The 20,653-nt window shown below is 39.3% G+C and overlaps 1 protein-coding gene across 5 annotated transcripts in view; it reads right to left on the bottom strand.

Annotated features, from left to right (window-relative positions):
* Window positions 1-20,653, bottom strand: part of myofl (myoferlin like) — a 226,217-nt gene that overhangs the window by 81,138 nt on the left and 124,426 nt on the right. For all 5 annotated transcript variants that reach the window (XM_043712471.1, XM_043712473.1, XM_043712472.1 and 2 more), the window contains 2 exons: window positions 17,439-17,609; window positions 16,681-16,823 (listed from right to left, as the gene is read on the bottom strand). In XM_043712471.1, the coding sequence (XP_043568406.1) occupies window positions 16,681-16,823; window positions 17,439-17,609 (314 nt within the window). The remainder of the gene's footprint in view (window positions 1-16,680; window positions 16,824-17,438; window positions 17,610-20,653) is intronic.

Here is a 20,653-nt window from a genome sequence, read left to right as displayed (position 1 = left end):
ATTGCAACATTTAAGAGGCATTTGGATGGGTATATGAATAGGAAGGGTTTGGAGGGATATGGGCTGGGTGCTGGCAGGTGGGACTAGATTGGGTTGGGATATCTGGTTGGCATGGACAGGTTGGACCGAAGGGTCTGTTTCCATGCTGTTAATTTCTATGACTCTAAGAGGTACTACTACTGACACCTCAACTTCACACAGATACATAGTTGTTATTTGGTAAGATGACATTTCAACATCTATGCTATTCTCCATTAGAAAAACATGTCCGCCAAAGAGATTCTGGACATTGCTGGTAAAATATCACATGTTCCATTGAGTGGATATGGAAAGAAATGTTTTATTTATGAAAACCTTGCTTCACTCCCTCCAATGCAACAGGAGTCTGCACACATTTCCTTAGTTACAGGGTGCCAGGGTATATGGGTCATAAAAAGTAAAATGAATTAATTGGCAATTTGTACTGAATAATTTCAACCAGGCCATTGTCAGAGGGCTTCTTGACACTGAGCATGTTGCCAATGTGTGCCGGGGTGGGGAGAAGAGGAGAAATGGTAACTATCAGAGTTGTTGTTCTGTGTAGGGTGTTCCACTATTATGGGGGGGGGGGGGGGGGCACATTGGCTTACCACATGATCAAGATCAGCTGCCATGTCTTCTCAGAGGTTGTTTTAGGTGGACTACTAATCCTTACTTCAAGTGACTTAATTCATACTTGGGACCTCCTCTGTTTAAAAGAAAATGCACTTAAATTCTGCCAGAACGCTGTCATAAAATGGTTGCAGAAGACTTGCAAGTTTGAAAAATCAAAACAGGCTAGTGTTAGAGAGAGAACAACTGGAGCAAAGAATTCCAAGAGAGACAAAGTAGATGAAGGAAGGCTGAAAATTCATTAAGGAAAAGTAGAATAAAATATTCCCCAAGGAACAGGAAGACACATCAAAAATGCTTGAATTATGAAGGGACAGGTCTACTGAAGTCCTGGTGAGGCAAGCATCCCATCTTCACATTCAAGTGTCGAGTTAGCCATTTAATCCTGAATTTTGATGAGAAAGAGGCATTTAATTCCCTTTTAAAGATTGGCAATACAGTTAAAATGGCCAGGAGGTTAGCAGGATCCCACTGGCACAGAACAAGTTAAAAAGGCAAACCACTTCACTCACATTAATCCCTGGGAAGGGTTCAGCAAATTAAGTGGTGGAAGAAAACAAAAACCTTAGTTTAAGTATGCAAGGGCTGGGACTGGAGTTCCACCATCAGAATTTGCGACGTTGGAAGATGGCCTGACCAGACGTACATCAAACGTGAACGGCTGGAGCTCACTTTTGATCGCTGGATACAAATGCTTAAAGCAAAAGGTTACAATGGGATTCTTGAAAAACGCATGTCCAAAAATTCACTCTGTCTGTATAAAAACTCATGCAAAGGAACACACAAAGACCAATGCAGAGAAAATGACTGCCTGATGATCAAGAATTAACACAGACTCGTAGTTTTGTAGAGAAACACGGAAGTAGTAAATGATCCTGAAAACAAGTGGGGGAGAAAGGAAGCCATGACTGGAAAGTAACCTTAAGTTTAAATTTCCTGTCTAGGTAATGCCATGTGTCAATCTCCTTAGAGTTCTGAAGGACATGCGTCAGCAACACAAGTCAAATTGAGGCCTCTCGTTTAATCGAAAGGTTTGGGCCATTAACTTTGTTTTCTTCAGCTGTCTGGTTGAGCTTGAGAGCTCAGCTCTATAAAACAACAAAACTACACCGTATCTAGCAAATGCACAAGCCAATTCTGATATTACATCACTGCTCTGTTGCAGTCACTCTGTATTATCTAGCAGTTAATACAGAGGCAAAGATATCACTGATCTGCCTAGAATTTCACCTTTAAATTGTTATTGTGTTACAATAGTTCATGTATTTAGAGATAATTTTGGATATACAGTACACAAAAGATAAAACCTGCCAAAAGAATGAGTAGGGAGTCAAAAGGCAGCAAAGGATCAGGTTTCAGCAAGGCACACGCAGACTTTGGTGACATGTGGCTCCATTGCATTAGTTTTATTAAACCTATTGAATTGGCTTTCAAAAACCATCAGTATTTTCACAAATGTTTGGTACAGTAGTATGCACTGTAGAATTACAAATAATTCAAGCATTAAATTGGATTCTGAAAATGACAACTGGCTGAAAATGACAAATTTCCACCAGGCCTTCACATTAATACTTGTGGCCATTTCCAGTTTTGTCCTTTCTTTATTAACAAATAGCATATGTGGTATTTTTATTTTTCACACTTCATCCACTCAGGCAGGTATTTCCAAATCAAAATCAGTTACAGAATGCTGATCCTGATTAGATTAGATCATCAACAGTATAGAAACAGGCCTTTCGACCCAACCAGTCCATAGAGTAACCCTCCGAAGAGTAACCCCCCCAGACCCATTCCCCTGAACACTGAACACGGCCAAATCACCTGACCTGCACATCTTTAGATTGTGGGAGGAAACTGGAGCAAACTCACGCAAGACACTGGGAGAATGTACAAACTCCACACAGACAAAGTCGCCAGAGGCTGGAATCAAACCCGGGTCCCTGGCACCCCATCTATGAAGTGTCACAAAGCCAGAATGGACCCTTTCCCAAATCAATTCCCAATTTAAAAATTAAGTTATTTATATCCAGTTTTTAAATGAGGGAAAGTGAAACGGTCAATCCAGTGCCATTACTAAATGATTACTGCTATTTAACCAATGCACCTTAGGATACTATATACCTGTATGTCAATCTGCCCTTATCTCCAACATTCCTCCACTTTGTTTTGCCCAACCCCATCACCTCTTCTCCCCAATTACTAAAAGAAATGGTCAATTCTAAAAGTAAAACATTCATACATAGTCAAGAACAAAACAACATTGGAGCATCTTTAATTCTTTGGCAAGAGCTTTCTATTTGAGGATTGAGAGCTGCAGTTAAGACAGACAATAAAAAAAAATATTGTGTGGTGTGCTGTAAGTAACAAATAGTTAAAGTTGTCCAACAAATCAAAGTGTTCCAAATTGCAAAGGGGTTAGAGTTTCTGCTTAATGTATTCAGGTGCCAAAGATGCCAGTTATAAAAATGCTGTTTTTTCTCAGTGCACCCCAAATGTTCCTGCTGAAATTCATTTGCATAGCACAAAAAACCCAAATACATACCAGGCAATAACCACTTGAAATTGAAGTAGGATTTTAAAAATGATAATTTGGCTCATTAATACAGCAGAGAATCCTATTAATTGCAGAACATAAAAGCATTTTAAACAGTGTCAAATCACAACCAGAGTGTTTTTTTTTTATTCATTCACAGGACGTGGCATTCGCTGGCTAGGCCAGGATTTATTGCCCATGCTGAATTGTCCAGGGGGTCACTGAATAAGAGTCAACCACATTGCTCTGGGTCTGGAGTCAAATGTAGGTGAGGCCAGGTAAGGACAGCAGTTTCCTTCCCAAAAAAGGGCACTAGTGAACTACTGATAATGGATTCATGGTCATCGTGACCAGTAATCACGTTTTAAATAACTTTTAAAATGACTTGAAATATACAAATAGAATTTCCAGTAATACTGGAACACCGTCAATCTTAGAACTCATACCAACTTTGAAAATGTACTTGTTCATGTTCTTGCACGTTACAAAGTCTAGTTACGTTTACGCTTAGAGCCTTCTTGAAGGCCGGTAATTCAACAGTTATCAAAAACTTTAATATAGCGTTTAATTTTTAACTCAAATCTAGTGCAGTGTTTTTAAAATTAGTGTAAAACTCTGCAGAATTGCAAGATGTGCTGAACATAATTTAATGTTCAAAATCAATGCTTTGGTTAGGTGTTGTTTGGAAACACAAACCGAGCAGAACACTCCAAGCAAAATCGGCTAGATAGACCATTGAACTGTAGAGCACAAGAACAGGACCTTTTGGCCACAATGTTGTGCTGAACACGATGCCAAATGGAACTAATCCCTTCTGCCTGCTCTTGGTCCATATTTCTCAATTTAAAAGTACGTTAAATGCCCTTATCATATCTACCTCCACCGCAACCCCTGACAGTGCAATCCAGACTCCTATTTGTAAAAAAACCTGCCCCTCATGTCTCCATTGAACTTTCCCCCTCTCACCTTAAGTGCATTCCACCTAGTATTAGTTTTTCCACTCTAGGGGAAAAAAGATTCTGACCATCAACCCTATATACATATCTCAATTTTATAAACTCCTATAGAGCCTCCCCTCAGCCTCTGCCGTTCAAGAGAAAACAACCTGAGTTTTTCTAGCCTCTCCTTATACATCATACCCTTTCATCCAGGCAGTGCACCAGTAAACCTCTCTGCACCCTCTCCAAAGCTTCCACATCCTTCCTGTAATATGGTGACCAGAATTTAACTCAGTACTCCGTGGCCTAACCAAACTCTTCGAAAGAATATGGACCAAGGGCAGGCAGAAGGGATTAGTTCCATTTGACAACATGACATCCTAACTCTTGTACTCAATTCCCCGACCAATAAAAGGTAAGCACTCCATACACCTACTTTACCACCCTATCTACTTAGGTGGTCACTTTCAGGGAGCTATGCCCTGGAACCCAAAAGATCCCTCTGTACAGCAATGCTGTTCAAACACCTGCCATTAACTGAATACTTTTCCTTAATATTTGATCTTCCGAAGTGCAGCATCTCACTTACACTGATTAAACTCCATCTGCCATCTCTCTGCCCATATCTGCAACTGATCTGTATCCCACTGTATCCTTTGACAACATTCTATGCTATCCATACCAATCTTTGTATCGGCTGCAAACTTGCTATCTGCCTCTACATTTGCATCCACATCATTTATAGAGATATATCACAAACAGTGATTCCAGTACGGTCCCCTGCAGACCACCACCAGTCGCAGGCCTCCAGCACAAACAAAAACGTGCTTGCACCACTGTTCTATGGGCAAGCCAATTCTGAATCCTCGTGGCTAGGTCACGATGGATCCTAAGCAACTTGAAAACACTATTCATTAACACCAAAAATACTGCTCACTATATTCAAGTATTGATGTATCCCTGCAAAATTTTTAAGTTTTCAATTGATGAACAAGGAACACTCCACCCATATATGGTTTAAATTCCTACACAGATGTATTGAATAATGGTTCTTCCCTGAAGGATGAGCAGCATTAATGCAATGCTTTCTCGGTTACCATTTGATTTCTCTCCAATTTTTAACAATTCTAATACAAAACCAATAGGCAACATATTTCAAATTGAAATTTGCAAAGTGAAGAGATTCCATTGAAAATCAACTGAAAAATAATAGCGATTCAAGATGAACATTAAACTTTCTTTTCTTGAAGCCCTATTCTTTGACTAATGTATTAAAACATAGGTCCCACTGGCCTAAGCATCTGGGGTAAGAGATAATATTTCATTGTCCTGGTAATTTTGTTCCAGATGACTGATGTCTTCCGAAAGCAGTGATTGTTAATTTCATGACAGGCCAAGGGATGCCACAAGCCCAACAAGCTGCATTTCTGAACTGCTACATAGAATCCCCAGTGTGGGAGCAGGCTATTTGGCCCATCGAGTCCACACTGATCCCTTTCTCCCCAACCCAACCAAACAGCATTTCACTCAGACCCACCCTCCCTACCTTATCCTTGTCACCCTGCATTTCCTAGGGCTAATCCACCTAGCCTGCACATCTCTGGATATTATGGGCAATTTAGCATGGCCAATTCACCAACCCGCACATCTTTGGACTGTGGGAGGAAACCAGAGCACCTGGAGGAAACCCATGCACTCTCGGGGAGATCACACAAACTCTACAGGCTGGTACCTAAAACAGTTGTAGTCTGAAAAGAGATTTCCAGACTACCTTGGAGTCGTTAACAGTTCATTTCTCTCAAAAGCTTGATACCAGAACTGATAGGATGATATAGGACGATCCAAGTTTGATCAGGTGACAAGCTAAAGCACGTTACTGTTGTTCCATCAAAATTAGGGTGCACGAAAGGTTTATGAGACACATAGGGCACAAAGAGAAGACATTGAATGGTACACAGCCTCACATATGCTTCAATTTATGAGATTTTATGAAAAACAATTCATTTTCCCCTCAGAGGGTATGTTTGTTTACAAAGGCAACAAATGCCTCCAGTCCAGTACACACAAATCTAGACAGTTAGTGCACTCAGGAGATTTGACTGCATAGGTACCATAGAAAAGTTGAGCTGATAACAGAGGACAGTTTCTGGGAGAGGACAGAAGAATAGATCAGCAGTCACAAATAAATATGGCATGGATGCTAATTTTGGCATCCCAACTACTTGTTCTTTTGAACTCTGTCAAATCATATCTCTTGCATGGTAGAATTTTAACAGACAAAGCCACAGAGAGCTCAAAAGGCTTGCACTGTATACCATACAACTATAAACGTTATGCACATTACATGGTTAATGTTAATTGGAGACCACAGAATATTCAGTGAACGCCAAAATCGAGTGCAGTATCAGTGTTAAGCAGTTGGGGAATTTGGGTCTGTTACCAAAATGTCAAAATGTTTCAAACACATATCAAAATAAGGCAGTGAACAGAAGTTGTGCTGTTCCCGAAATTATTATTGTATTACCTTGAACTGTTAGTGAACTCTTCCTGCTTATAAAAGAAGCAGCTGTTCGTGAGACTAAATACCATGGTTCACTATAAATTGACCTTGAATTAAAGAGTAAAAACTTCCTCCTTGCTACTACAACTATTCAAACAGTCTAGCGATAAACAACAATTGAAGTTGGGAGCAAATTGCGCTGCAGAAGCTGACTATACTGCTTTGACAGAATTATAGCAAGATGTCAAATGACCTTAAAAATTTTCTCTTATCCAAATGTAATGTGTCTGGCCTGCCAACTTTAGTACAAACAAAGACCAATTGTAATGACTTCTAAGGATATGAATATAGAAACATTAACCAACATAAATTTTGCACTTTCAAAGCTTCATGTCGGAGCTCTGATGTAGTGTACCTATTTAAATTCTCTGCAAGTCTCCCATTAAATCATCAGCTCAGGAAGAAATTACTTTGGCTCATTTAAAACTCAAGTTCGCTCCTGTTAATTACGTACTCTCTTCGAATCAAAAAAATCTCCTAGACAAAATTAGGTTTGAGATCATTGCCAGTTCCTTCTCCATTGATTTACTTGTAGAACTTCACTCCCATCAGAAGCAGCGCTGCTTCTAATGGATAGGTTAAAAGCTCCCTTCTATTGCTAGATTGTCAGTCATAATACAGATGGGTTAACTTTGAGTGCTGACCAACCTTTAACACCCTCTGATCCACAGAAGTTTCCAGTTACAGAAGTACTGAACGTAGCAAAATAGTAATTGGAGAAGGTGGTTTTAAGCTGTATAGGTGCTTTAGAGAACAAAAAAGTGGCCTAACTTTTAAATTAGATTTTGATGTGAATCTCAACATTTTTACAGCGTGAACATGAATTTGACTAACCCACAGACCCTGGAGTCAGTGTGTATGCCACAAATCAAGCAACAGATTTTAACGTCTTTACTCTCTCTCGACCAAATCTAGAATCTTGAGCTAATCTCCTTATGCTGCACACCATGCACAGAATGTAAAGAGGAGAAAAAAAATTGGAAAGATCAGTTTGTAAGCACAATATTCAGATGACGCAAAAGATCTTCAGCTCTCCATGGAAACTTACAAATGACAAACATCTCAATGGGACTAAAACAGAACCCAAAAAAGCAGTTCTGAACAATTATTGCATTTCTGATTTCTACTGTGTAGGGAACTGTAATGCCCTGAATGACAAGTAAAGAAAAATATCCCCGATCAACCTCAGATTTTAATTTCATTTGAAGGGGCAGTTAGAGTTTGAACACGTCAGCAAACAAAAAAAACACAGAACCACTGAATGGATTGTGTTGAAATATTTGTGTAGAGTAGAGCTTGTACCCATAATCTTCTAACTCAAAATAGAGAGAAAACACTACCACTGAGCTGAGGTTGAAATTGCAGACTTGAAAAACAAATCCCCACTATGAGAGATGGCGCTTTGATTTGGAGGAACAAGAAGTGATCTTGAGAATCACATTGAAGAGAGAGCTAAAAGTGTGATGTCAAACAATGCCAAATATCCCTCTTGATATATGCATTAAAACTGAATGAACTGGCATCTGTCCAGATGATTAAAGGATGGTTATTTCCTATCCCATCAGCAAACAATGAGGAGCTTGAAACAGTACCTCTGAAATTACTATTTAGTACGATCACTACTAAATTTTCTATTAAAAAGCATGCATTTTTTGCTCAAGAGTGTAAGTTTCCACTGATCAAAAAAACATGCAAAATTCTGCACTGCAAGTCATTGCAAAGAAAGCACTGTGGGTCTTGGCTGAATTGCCCGCAGTTCAATAAAATTTTGAAACCCATTTTAAATAAATCGTGTGCTCATGGTGACAATTTGAGTTCAGTTTCTCACACATCTTGGCATCAGAGAGAAAAAGTGTGACTTAGATGGTTTTTAACACGGTAGGGGTGTCTCCAAGAGCCCGGAGTTCCACAGGAAATTCCTGTTTTAATGACACCCAGCAAAGCAGCCTTCAGATCAATAGGTGGTAGTAGTGGCAACATTGTTGTAACGTCACTAGACTAGAATCCAGAACCAAAGGATAATATTCTGGGGACTTGGATATGAATCCAGCCGTGCCAGATGAAGAAATTTGAAGCCAATAAAAATCTGGAATTAAAAGAGTCTAACAGTATGTACGTAACCCCCATGTGGTTCACTAATCTTCAAGAAATAAATCTGCTATCCCTTCCTGGTCTCACCTATACAAGAGGAACCTCAATTATCCGAACGACACTGGCAGGAAGTTCTTTTGTGATATTCAAATGCCGGATAACAGTTTAGCCAAGCATCGGGACCTTGCGATCTTGCTGGGTAATCAAGGTTCCACTGTATAGGACTCCAGACCCATAGTAGTGCGATTGACTCTGAACCACCCTCTGGAAATTAGGAATGGACAATAAACATGTATCATCCATATCCCAGGCAAAAGAAAAGTTACCAAAATGATCAGCCAGCGTTTGTTGCAAGGCATCTGTTGGAAAAGGCCCAACTTGAACAGAAAATTTACAAATGAATTCACAGTGCTGTTGTAATGTTAGATGTATTTAGATCTTCAGTATTTGTATATGAAGCAGAACCCACTTGTACTGGAAGCATCTCAGTTGTAATGACAGGAATTGATACATTACTGAACCACTTCAATAATAAGATGGATGACATTATAGACAAAACACCACACTCACTTAAGGTACAATCTTAAATGGATTGGACAGATCTTACATAATTTAAATTTCAATAGCTGCAAACACAAACTGATTATTTAGAAGACATTTTGCAATGTCTAGTGCTTTATGGGGGCTATTCTTCTACATATAGCAATGATCACATGGAAATACTAGAAAACATAAACATCTTGTTCAAATTTTCTGATTTAGCAAATGTAAAATAAATACTCAAATCACACACTTAAAAACGAATGTGCTTGTTGCTAAATTGTCATGTCTAGTTGAGTTTCGGATTTGAGCTACTACTCTGGTTTGGCCACATTTGGAATACTGCATACAGTTCTAGTCGCCACATTACCAAAAGGATGTGGATGCTTTGGAGGAGGTGCTGAGGACATTCACTTGTATGTTGCCTGGTATGAAGGGCTCCAGCTATGTAGATTAGGATTAATTTAGATAGACAGAGGATTCGGGGGAGGGGGGTGGTGGGGGTGGGAAAGAGCCTGACTCAGGTCTACAAAGTCATGATCGGTATTGACAGGGTGGATTGCATAAAGCTTCTTCCCCTCCTCCTCCCAGAGTGTGTACTCAATTACTAGAGGTCACGAGTTCCATGTGAGAGGGGAAAGTTTAGGGAGATATGCGTGGGGAGCTCTTTATGCACAGGGTGGTAGGTGCCTGGAACGTGTTGCCAGCGGAGATCGTAGAGGTGGACATGATAGCATCATATATGATGTATCTAGACAAATACATGAATGGGCATGGAGCAAAGGGATACAGACACTTAGAAAATAGGTAGGTTTAGATGGAGGATCAGGATCGGTGTAGGCTTGGAGGGCCGAAGGGCCTGTTCCTGTGCTGTAATTTTCTTTGTTCTCTCTGGATTGGGCAACAGATTTTGTCACCATGTGATCTGGTCACAGTGACGCAATTAAGGAGCAAGACATCATTCAGAGGGGTTTCTTCATTGGCCACATGCAAAAAGATTCCAGAGGAGTTGCATAAGGAAAGGAGATTTGGATGATGTGACCAGCAATCTGCACTGGAATGAAATTCTGGACCAGCTGGACTTAAATAGAAAAGTGTCTTTGTAAACAGAAAATATGATCGAGAGATTTGGAGCGATGGATGGGATGTTGGACCTTACTTAAGCTGTTTCTTCACCCATGTCGTATGTTATATATCTTAAGTTACTGGTGTATTTTGAATTATTTTAATTGTAGGTGATGGAGGGAAGAGAAAACAGGGTGACCAGTGACTATGCAGCAATTTACCACTGGGCAGGTTTTATATGTGATCTTTTTGCTCCTAGCACATAGTAACCCAGGTTGAACAGATTAAAAACTTAAGCAATAATTCCAAAGATTTGGAGTTGGCTCCACTGAAAAATAAACAGTTTAATTTGTCAATTTTATTTGAGCTAAAATCACAAGCACATACTTTAGCCTTTTACCCACTGGCAAAGTACAACATTGAACGTGAATGTCAGAACTGCTATGGTGCAGAAGACATGGGGGGGTGGGGAAGTTTTTATCCACTCTGACCAGAGACCTCATAACTCAAGATTTGATTACAGTTTTCAAAACTATGTCAGTACACTCTCTAATGCATTCAAATCCTTCTTATATAGTGTAGTGCCCAGAACAGTTTATAGTACTCCAGCTGAGGTCTAACTTGTCTTAAGCATATTCAGCACAATCTCCCACTTTACCATTTTTAATAAATGTAGGATACAGTATCACATCAACTAGTCACAAAACAACATGACCCCCTCTCACTAATAACCTTCCATATAGGAAGGAAGGACACCACTTGGACAACATATCTGTCCTCGGACAAGCCAAACAGAGACACGCATGAGAATTTCCAGAAGCACGGCATTCCAACTGGAACTCCATCAACAAACACACGGACTTGGACCCAATTTACCACCCCCCGAGAAAAAGAAGAAACGGCATCACCATAGGAAATGACATCAACTCAAAGAAACCCAAACATATAAATAGAAAGTAGAAATCATCAGCAGTGCTTTGTCTAGAGGCTCACTGAAGATGTTACCTAGTATGGTGACGAAACTTCTGAAAATGAACCTTCCAGCTCAGCGAGCACACCTACATCCAGAGGATACAGTATGTTTTATTTAAATACATTTCATCTGTGTTGCCAAGTTTAGTGACTTCTGCACATTTACACATATCTCTCTGCTTCTATAGAAGAGCGCTATATCCTTCAGTTTATACTCTCTCTCTTCATGTTCTGCCCACTTCCGGTTAATATCCTCATGAAATTCTACATTGCCCTCATCATTACACATGCATCAATTTTACCACATTTCAAATAAATGAAAAAGGACCAGATTTATTGACTGTTCAACTGGATACTCCAATGACTTGAGAAACAAAAGCATATTTGATACTCAATATCTAATTGCAGAATTGAGCTTGTTGAGACCCTGAATACTTGAAAAATCTAAGACAGACTGAAGAAATGCCAAAGTCTTGCTTTCAGATGTCGACAGATCAATCTCCTACATTCAAAAGGCATCAATCTACATGCACGAGATTACTCAAACTAGAAAAAATAGGATTCAATGCTACAGAAATAATTTTAAATTGCAATTTAATTATTTTAATTTCTGAGTAAAAATGTTGCAAACAAACTCATTTTCCAAGCACAAGGTATTTAAATCAGTTTTTGCGCTATAATGAACAGGTTTTCGGAGGTACTGAATTTATAAGCAGCTAGCATCGCCTAGTCAACTCAAATATAAATTGCAGATTCAGCAAGAAATACTCAGTCCTGATCTAGATTTTTTAAGTAGTAATTTGGGTCTATTCGTATCGCATTTATTCAAGTGCCACAAAGCAGGACGGAGTTCAAATATTACATAAATCTTTACCGTCAGATCAGTTGATAAAAATGCTGCAACACTGAAATGAAAACTGTGAGCGTATAAACAGCATATAGAGTCACAGAGTCAGAGATGTACAGTGTGGAAACAGACCCTTCGGTCCAACCCGCCCACATATCCCAACCCAATCTAGTCCCACCTGCCAGCACCCGGCCCATATCCCTCCAAACCCTTCCTATTCATATACCCATCCAAATGCCTCTTAAATGTTGCAATTGTACCAGCCTTCACCACATCCTCTGGCAGCTCATTCCATACATGTACCACCCTCTGCGTGAAAAAGTTGCCCCTTAGGCCTCTTTTATATCTTTCCTCCCTCACCCTAAACCTATGCCCTCTAGTTCTGGACTCCCCGACCCCAGGGAAAAGACTTTGCCTATTTACCCTATCCATGCCCCTCAATTTTGTAAACTTCTAAGGTCACTCCTTAGCCTCCTTGTCTGACAGTGGAAGGTGTCTGAATCCCACAACATCAGGACTTAAAAAGTAAATTATTTGTTTAAAATCTAAGGCACAAAGATAAAACAGATTTTGAAGCTGGATTTTAGATTGAAACAAAACAGGCCCACATGTACAGGTAGCAATCCATTTGAAGAAAATCACCTAATAATGCATCTTACAACAAAACCTTGCAGTTTGGTAGGTATCTCATTTTTAATAATCATTCTCATTTTATTTAGATTGTTACAGGATCTGGATCCCAAACCAGCAAGGTTCCTACCATTTCTGCCAAACAAACCAGTTGTGCTATATTAAATTGATATCCCTCCAAAAGGTCTAATTACAACCAGAAAGGGCTCTCAAGAGTGCAAAAGCAGCAGATAACATCAGGTCATCTAGCGAGCAAAAGTTCATAAAGGAACGACTGGGTAAATTATAGTTCGCTGACATGTTTTTATTGCTGCAGCCCTGCATTCTATTCCAACATGTACCAGTATCTGTCTATTTAAAAAATAATTACAAAAAGCAATAGTGTTGGATATCATTGGCACTGCAGGTAGCACTTGCCACCTGTGATAATGATCTCTGTCCCAGAGTGCAAACAAGTTACTGACTAGATACGGTCTCCTTCAAAGCAAGCACTTACAGATCAGCTTGGCTGGAGCACAATTTGCAGGAAGTTTCCCCAGAAACAGAGCCCAGTTTCCTATTCATTTTAACTCAGCTGCTTGACAAACAAAAGATTTAGTAATTAGATTTCACTGTTTTGTCTATGGGTCATGACCCTGTGCTTTTCAAGGATGGAATGCCCCCGAAAGGGTAACCAGCATGTTGTAATGTTGCCAATCGCCAGGATTAGAACTGAATATTAATCTCCTAGATACTGCTTTCAACCATGCAGAGTGAAAAAGTATATGTATTTTTTCTAGTTTTGAACTTTTATTCAGCTATTAGTAATGGAAATATTTGAGTAGTAAAAAAGGTCAAGGATTATCCCTTCAGTTTACGGAGGGCCTGTTGACTGTGTCAGGTGGCCAATGGTGGCAGTGTGGTTGGAGGCCAATGATGAATAGGACGACATGTCCAGGAACTCTAACTCAAGTTAGAAACCCAAACCCAAACTTTACCAGCTGTGGATATAAAAGAAACAATCGCTATTTGTAACCAACATTGAACAAAGATCTGCCCTGGTATAATTTTCTGCTTTGAAACTAGCTAAGGCTGACCAACTTCAAAGAAAAATAACTTAAAACAATTCAGAAATAGCCCTCTGTTTGCACACATTGAGTCAAGTGGAAAGTTCAGTTGCAAAGGAGTTCTCATATCCAGTCACTTTTTTTTGCAAGAGAAACTAGTGTACAGAGGTGGCAGATTTCTAAAATTACTGAGTGGATAAAATGGGAGGATTGAAGAAACATTTTCCAGTGGGGGATCCCGGAACTAAACCTCCTCTGCCTTCCTTTCTCTAGCACAGAAGTTTCAATTTTTGGTCATTGCCCAAAACTCTGCAACTCAAGATTTCGAATTCCAAATCAAATATACTTCAATTACAAAAACAAAAAAACATCGCAAAACTTGAGCTATATAAATGCCTTAGCATAATGCTCATGTCATGATCACAGAACAGCTTAAAGAACAGGAATGCAGTACTTTAGAAACATTGTCACTGCTGTAGTGTAGACACATACAGCAGCCAATTTGGTCATAACGGAGTTAAATAATCAGATACGCCTGAAGTAATATCCCTAAAACAACTTCAATGTTGATTGAGTTATCAGTTGTTTATTACTCTTCAGATACGCCATAGGACTCTTTACATCCAAATGGAGAGAGATTAGACAAGGGCCTAAATGCAATGTTTCAATAGTGTGGCATTTCCTCAATTCAAACTCCAAGATATGATTACCAACACTGGCCCATGTCTTACCACACAGAAATAATGATCACAGCCATGGACAAATTTGTCTCTTTTTCTAATTGCTGGTTACCTTAAAATGACATTTGATATCCATTGTAAGATTTCAAAACACAAACTGCTGTGCCAGAAGCAACAAAATCAATAGATAATTAAGTATGAGACATCGGAGGGACAAACCCATTAAACATTCACTTGCAATTTCTTCAAAAGTAATTAGACAGCCTATGATAATATTGCCCTTATCAGAAAGCTTATTTTCTTGCACTGGAAAGAAAGTTTCTCACAAAAATCACTAGAAAAGCGTAAAATCAGAATTTGGAGATGCCGGTGTTGGACTGAGGTGTACAAACTTAAAAATCACATAACATCAGGTGGTTGTGGATTATAACCACCTGATGAAGGAGCATTGCTCAAAATGCTAGTGCTTCCAAATAAGCCTATTGGACTATAGCCTGGTGTTGCGTGATTTTTAACTTAATAAAATCAGAAAAGCATGAAACTGAGCAGTGACAGCTCATGGCTCCAAAATCTGTTTTCAAATGATTTAAAATCATCTGCAGTAGGAAGCATGTGAGCCACGATACTCATGATCCCTTTCAGTGGCTGCTGCCCACTTTAGGGAGGGTGACGCAGTCTCCTGATTATTTGTTTTGTGACCACACAGTAAAGACTCTGCCCTGTATGGAAATTAAAAACAAAAACCAGGCACGTACACCCTCCAATAAGCAGCACCAGTAACATCTTTTTATAAAACCAGTAACTAAACTGATCACCATTTCAATGCAATCCCTATTTGCTTCTAAAGCCTCAGAAAACATTTAATTTAACATCCTTAATTTCACAATGCATCCCATTCCAGCCTCCCAAAAAAACCCTAAGAATTGAGGAAATAGGTGATTTTAATCAATCAGCACCTTCAAACTTTAGATCCATGCAGGACACAGCAATATTTAGTATCTTTCCAATTAGTCTCAGTACATAATAATGTTGCCAAACTCCAGCTGAAGGCATCCCTGGTTTCATTTCCCCTTTCAGCTCAAAACTGCTTGCTGCCACTCAGCTCAGCTATCCAAGCTGGTACACTGCTGTTAATACAATGCAACTTTTATACACTGGACTGCAAGAGACCACAGAACTGATTTTTATACCCACCCCCCCCCCCTTTATTTTCAAGTCACATTTTCACAAAAACGTTATTGGAATTCACTTCTGTTTAAGATGAAGCACAGTAAAGAAATAGTTAAAAGCATCGCCTCAACATGTTAACAGCCTCACTATATTTAATCAACCAAATAACTCCTGAAGCAAAGTACTGAATATTTTAGCTTGAGCAACTTTTTTCAGTTTGATTGTTTTATCCCTTCCTGTATCCTTACAATTGTAACTCCTGCTGAAATGCAGTTTCATTAGCTGGTTGCCCCTCAGATAAATCACCCATGTTATTTAAGCTAACAGAACAAGTACTGGCATGTAGTGTGATAGGGAGAACATAAGAGTCCAACCCAATCTTGTTCTGACAAGCTGTCTGTACCCACGCATTTCCCTCTTGGGGTAGTGTAAAATCAACAGCTAATTCCAACCAATTTTAACCATTCCCAGACCGGGATACAATTTTAACCATTTCTACCTTTTGACCACCATCAACAAACTCCAAGTTACATTTGCTGCTGAGATCAGATTCCTGACCTTTGGAGTTTGTTACTGCATAATAGATGAATGCTGTTTGAACAACTTTAGTCAACAAGTTTTAACATCCATCCTCAAATATTGTCTGTTTAAGGCACTCAAGTTTAAAGCTCCAAGAAACCTTCATTCACTGCCTGTGTAGAAGTGGAGAAAATCAGTCTATGTATTGCTGAAACACCCCCCTCAGTATAAATGCTGTGTTTGCCTTTATATTGTATTTCGCCTGATGGGTGCAACATCAAGAGTTTCAAACCACATTTTAAAAAAAACAAAACAAATTCTGTCCTAACAAATTCAGACTATGATATTTTTGAAGAAAACAAGTCAATTTTAACAACTGTGTCCTATCTCATGAAGTTGTTTTTTTCAGTTCATGACTGAATGCCAGAGACTACTTACCAATTTCATTGAGTAAATATTCCTGACCATTGTAGGACAGGCTGGTGCTAGAGATGACTGGCTGAGAAAGGCCCTTCATTTTGGCTAAATTCTGTAACAACTGGGATGGCTTGAGCTGATCACGCCATGTATTTACACCAGAACTGTTAAAATAAGCAATCAGGTTAGTCAGGAGAAAAAGTGAGGTCTGCAGATGCCGGCGATCAGAGCTGAAAAATGTGTTGCTGGAAAAGCACAGCAGGACAGGCAGCATCAAAAGGAACAGGAGAATCTTCAGGAAGATTCTCCTGCTGCTTGGATGCTGCCTGACCTGCTGCGCTTTTCCAGCAACACATTTTTCAGCTCTCAATCAGCCCACATCAACTACAAAAGGAAGAGGTCAAAAACAAGCTAATTAAAAAAAGAGAAACAAACAGTCAAAAAAAATCCCAAAATATCAATTTCTTCATTTGAACAACCATGAATGCAATGCAGACCACTGAAAGTTTAAAACATTAAAAGATGAAAACTTGCACTTTTAATTTGTAACCAAGGACTAATTCCATGTTTGTTTTTAATGATTTTTCAATAACCTTTGCTCAAATGATTGTTATATAGGCCGGGAAAGAACAGGAATTTCACAGTTGTCTATTCATGAGCATAACCAGTAGAAAGCAGGAGGCCGCTTGGACATGAAAACCATCTTCCTGGTAGGAGAAGGAATGCAAAAATACGAAAACAGGGAGATAACTGTCTACGCGGAACACAGGCATACTTACACACAGTATGATTGAGGCAATCCAGAATAAGCCCCAAAGCGTGATAGAAGTCGATTTTCCAGGTCAATGATAGTCTCTCCCACCTTTTCATCACGAGTCAACAAATCAAAATCATACAGTGAAACTTTGAGATCTTTCTCTGTAGGCAGGTTGCAAGTAATTTCAAACATCCTGAGGAACAAAAACAATGAAATTAGGGTTCTTTCTCACCAGACCAACCTGTATTTTTGCCCCTAAAGCAAGGATTTGGAATATCTAGTCAAAATATTGTAACGTTGTGCCAGAATTTAATAGATAACTAATTTTTAAAGTTCTATTTCCTTATAACTCTAAACGACACCAACTAATGTTTAACTCTAGCGTTACCTGGAACTTGACACCAGTGCGAACCCTCGTCCCTTGTTTGATTGTTACCTTCATGCACTGCTCCGGTTTTGTCTGAATATTTTGTCTAACTTAAGCTTCTGTGAAGGCTACTAAATAATCCCAGATACATCCTTTACACAGTCAGCTCCTCTGAACTGTAGCATCAGGCTCAATGTTTTTGCACCATGCACCCAGAAACTGAATTTACCTTTTGTACCACATGAACTCAAAATGGTCATCAAGATACAATCTGGTAAAACACCATAAAGATTCAGTAAACTTTGACTCCTGCTCTAATTCAGTAATTTGAATTCTACACGAAGTTTATAAATACCAAATGCACCATATCTTTCAACTGCACATTCAAAAAGAGGCACTAGGTTTGACACAGCGTTAGCACTCTTGTCTCCCAGTCAGACAGTCATGGGTTCAAGTCCAACCTCATTCAAGAGTGTGTTTCACTGTCGTGGTCTTCTGGTGTTATGTTAAACTGAAGTACAATTTGCCCATTTCAGATATGTATAAAGAGCTCACAGTACCATCCAAAGAAGTATGGCCAACATACACACCAGTCAACCAGTATTAAAAACACAGATAAGGTTATGGTCCTACAAATAGCAATGCTACAAGTGCATTCAAATTAACATTTTGCATTTCATTACATTACAAAAGGAACTTTATCTGGAAAGAATATCCCAATATCCAGGGCTTGAGAAGCATAAACACAAAGCTGTTTTTCACTTAGAACTACCTCTACACTATTACATTACACATTTACTTCAATAAAGATCCTTGACCATTTTGCTCATTTATTTTTTAGGCACAAGATTACTTACTCTGCTTTGCCTTCTATAAACTGAACTTCGGGCTTTGGGACCAGCTGGCTAATGCAAAAGCTCCTCTACCCACTCCTAGAATATTGTACTGGCATCATCACCCAACTTCAATTTCCCGAACAAATACCTGCTGTTTCTTGATTTTCAGCCTGCCCCTTAACCATTTCAAGATTTGCTTTCAGCTTTCATCTCTCAATTCTCCAAACCAATGCAGGGAACCTTTTGTGGAGGACTTTCTCAGAAACCTTAAAAGCTCAACATGTAAAGAATTATGGAGGCCTCCATGTAAACTTGATCAAAAATCAACGAGCAAGATTCACTTAGGACAATTGGGTTTGTCAGATTCCACTGGTACACATTAACCTGGAAATGTTTGAACAATTACCACTCTAGATCACGTGCACCAAAAGTTAAGGCTGACTCTTTAATGCAGTACTGAGGGGGAAAGCCCTAATGGAAGTGCAGTGCTTTTAATGAGACATTAAACAGAGGATGCATTTGCCTGCTTGGGTGGACCTACAATCAATCTTGGGGTACCATCTTGAAAAGTAGCAGGGGAGTTATTTCTGGTGTACTATTAAATATTTTGTCCATAACTCAACATCACAAACAATGTTTTGCCCATTATCATGCTGCTCTTTCTGGGAAATTGCTATGTACAAATTGCTATTTCAACACAATGATGATGCTTCAAAAGTTACTCTAATTGTTGTAAAGTGCTTGGATATGCCCAGTGTTCATGATGAACACTGCATTAAAATGCAACCGGTCCTAAATAGTGACACTATTACTTTACCCATCAATGCAAGACAATATTCAATTTCAGAAATATGGCACCTGCACAATGATTTTTTTTTAAAATCAGGCTTGTTTTGAAGTTAGCATTTAGTCTTTAATTGAAGTGCAGTATCTGTGAATCACATGAGACTGAACGCAAAAGCACCATGCAACTGCCAATCATTTCATTCAGATTTTAAGTTTTGATGTTTGGATTTATCTCCAACACTACTGAGCAACCTGCCTTTCTGACTAATATGAAACTCTATCCAGATGGCCATTTGTACAGAGCTCAATACAATCGCCCTGGTGTTGAAATGAAAACAAGTTGCCATGTATTTTCTGTTTTCCCATTTGTCTTCAATTTACCACAAGTTGCATTGCCAGCTATTCTTGCACATTACACTCATTGTATTGCAATGAAAACGCAGTGTCCATAGTCATAGTCATTTCAAGATTTCTCATTTCAACATATTTATATCACAGTGAAATATCTCCACTTTAGCAAAATTAATTAATTATCATTTGACTTAATTTTGCATCATCTATGACAACTCAATTTAGACACCCTTTTGCTATGAAACAAGAAGAGGACAAATTCCAATTTGGCTGCCAACTTTCAGTATTTGAATACTGTTGCAATTCAAAGTTTGAGAGAAGATTTGTAACTCGGGTGCTCGTTGCTGTGGTTCTGTTCGCCGAGCTGGGAACACACCGGATCAACGCCACACTCACAGGAATCCGATTCACCAGAGGGGAAGAAAAGGACAACTAACTCCCATTCCTAAACGTGATGGTACAGAGAACACCGAATGAAGAATTCACCACAAAGGTGTACAGGAAAGCCACACACACAGACCAAATCCTGAACTACGAAAGCAACCACCCCAACACACACAAAAGAAGTTGCATCAAGACACTGTTCAAAAGGGCCACAACACACTGCAGTACGCCAGAACTGCAAAAAGAGGAAGAAGAACACCTATACAATGTATTCGCCAAAAACGGATACCCGCCCAATTTCATCAACAGATGCCTAAGGGAAAGACAATGGAACGAGGACATGCCGCAACCCAAAGAACTAGCTACACTACCATACATCAAGAGCATTTCTGAACTGACAGCCAGACTACTGCGACCACTAGGACTCATAACAGCACACAAACCAACAGCCACTCTCAGACAACAACTCACCAGGACGAAGGACCCGATACCCAGCATGAGCAAAACCAATGT

This window comes from Chiloscyllium plagiosum, chromosome 22, assembly GCF_004010195.1.
Source record: "Chiloscyllium plagiosum isolate BGI_BamShark_2017 chromosome 22, ASM401019v2, whole genome shotgun sequence".
NCBI classification, from domain to species: Eukaryota; Metazoa; Chordata; class Chondrichthyes; order Orectolobiformes; family Hemiscylliidae; genus Chiloscyllium; species Chiloscyllium plagiosum.
The sequence above is the reverse complement of the archived record's forward strand: the minus strand, read 5'-3'. Positions and strand labels throughout refer to the sequence as shown.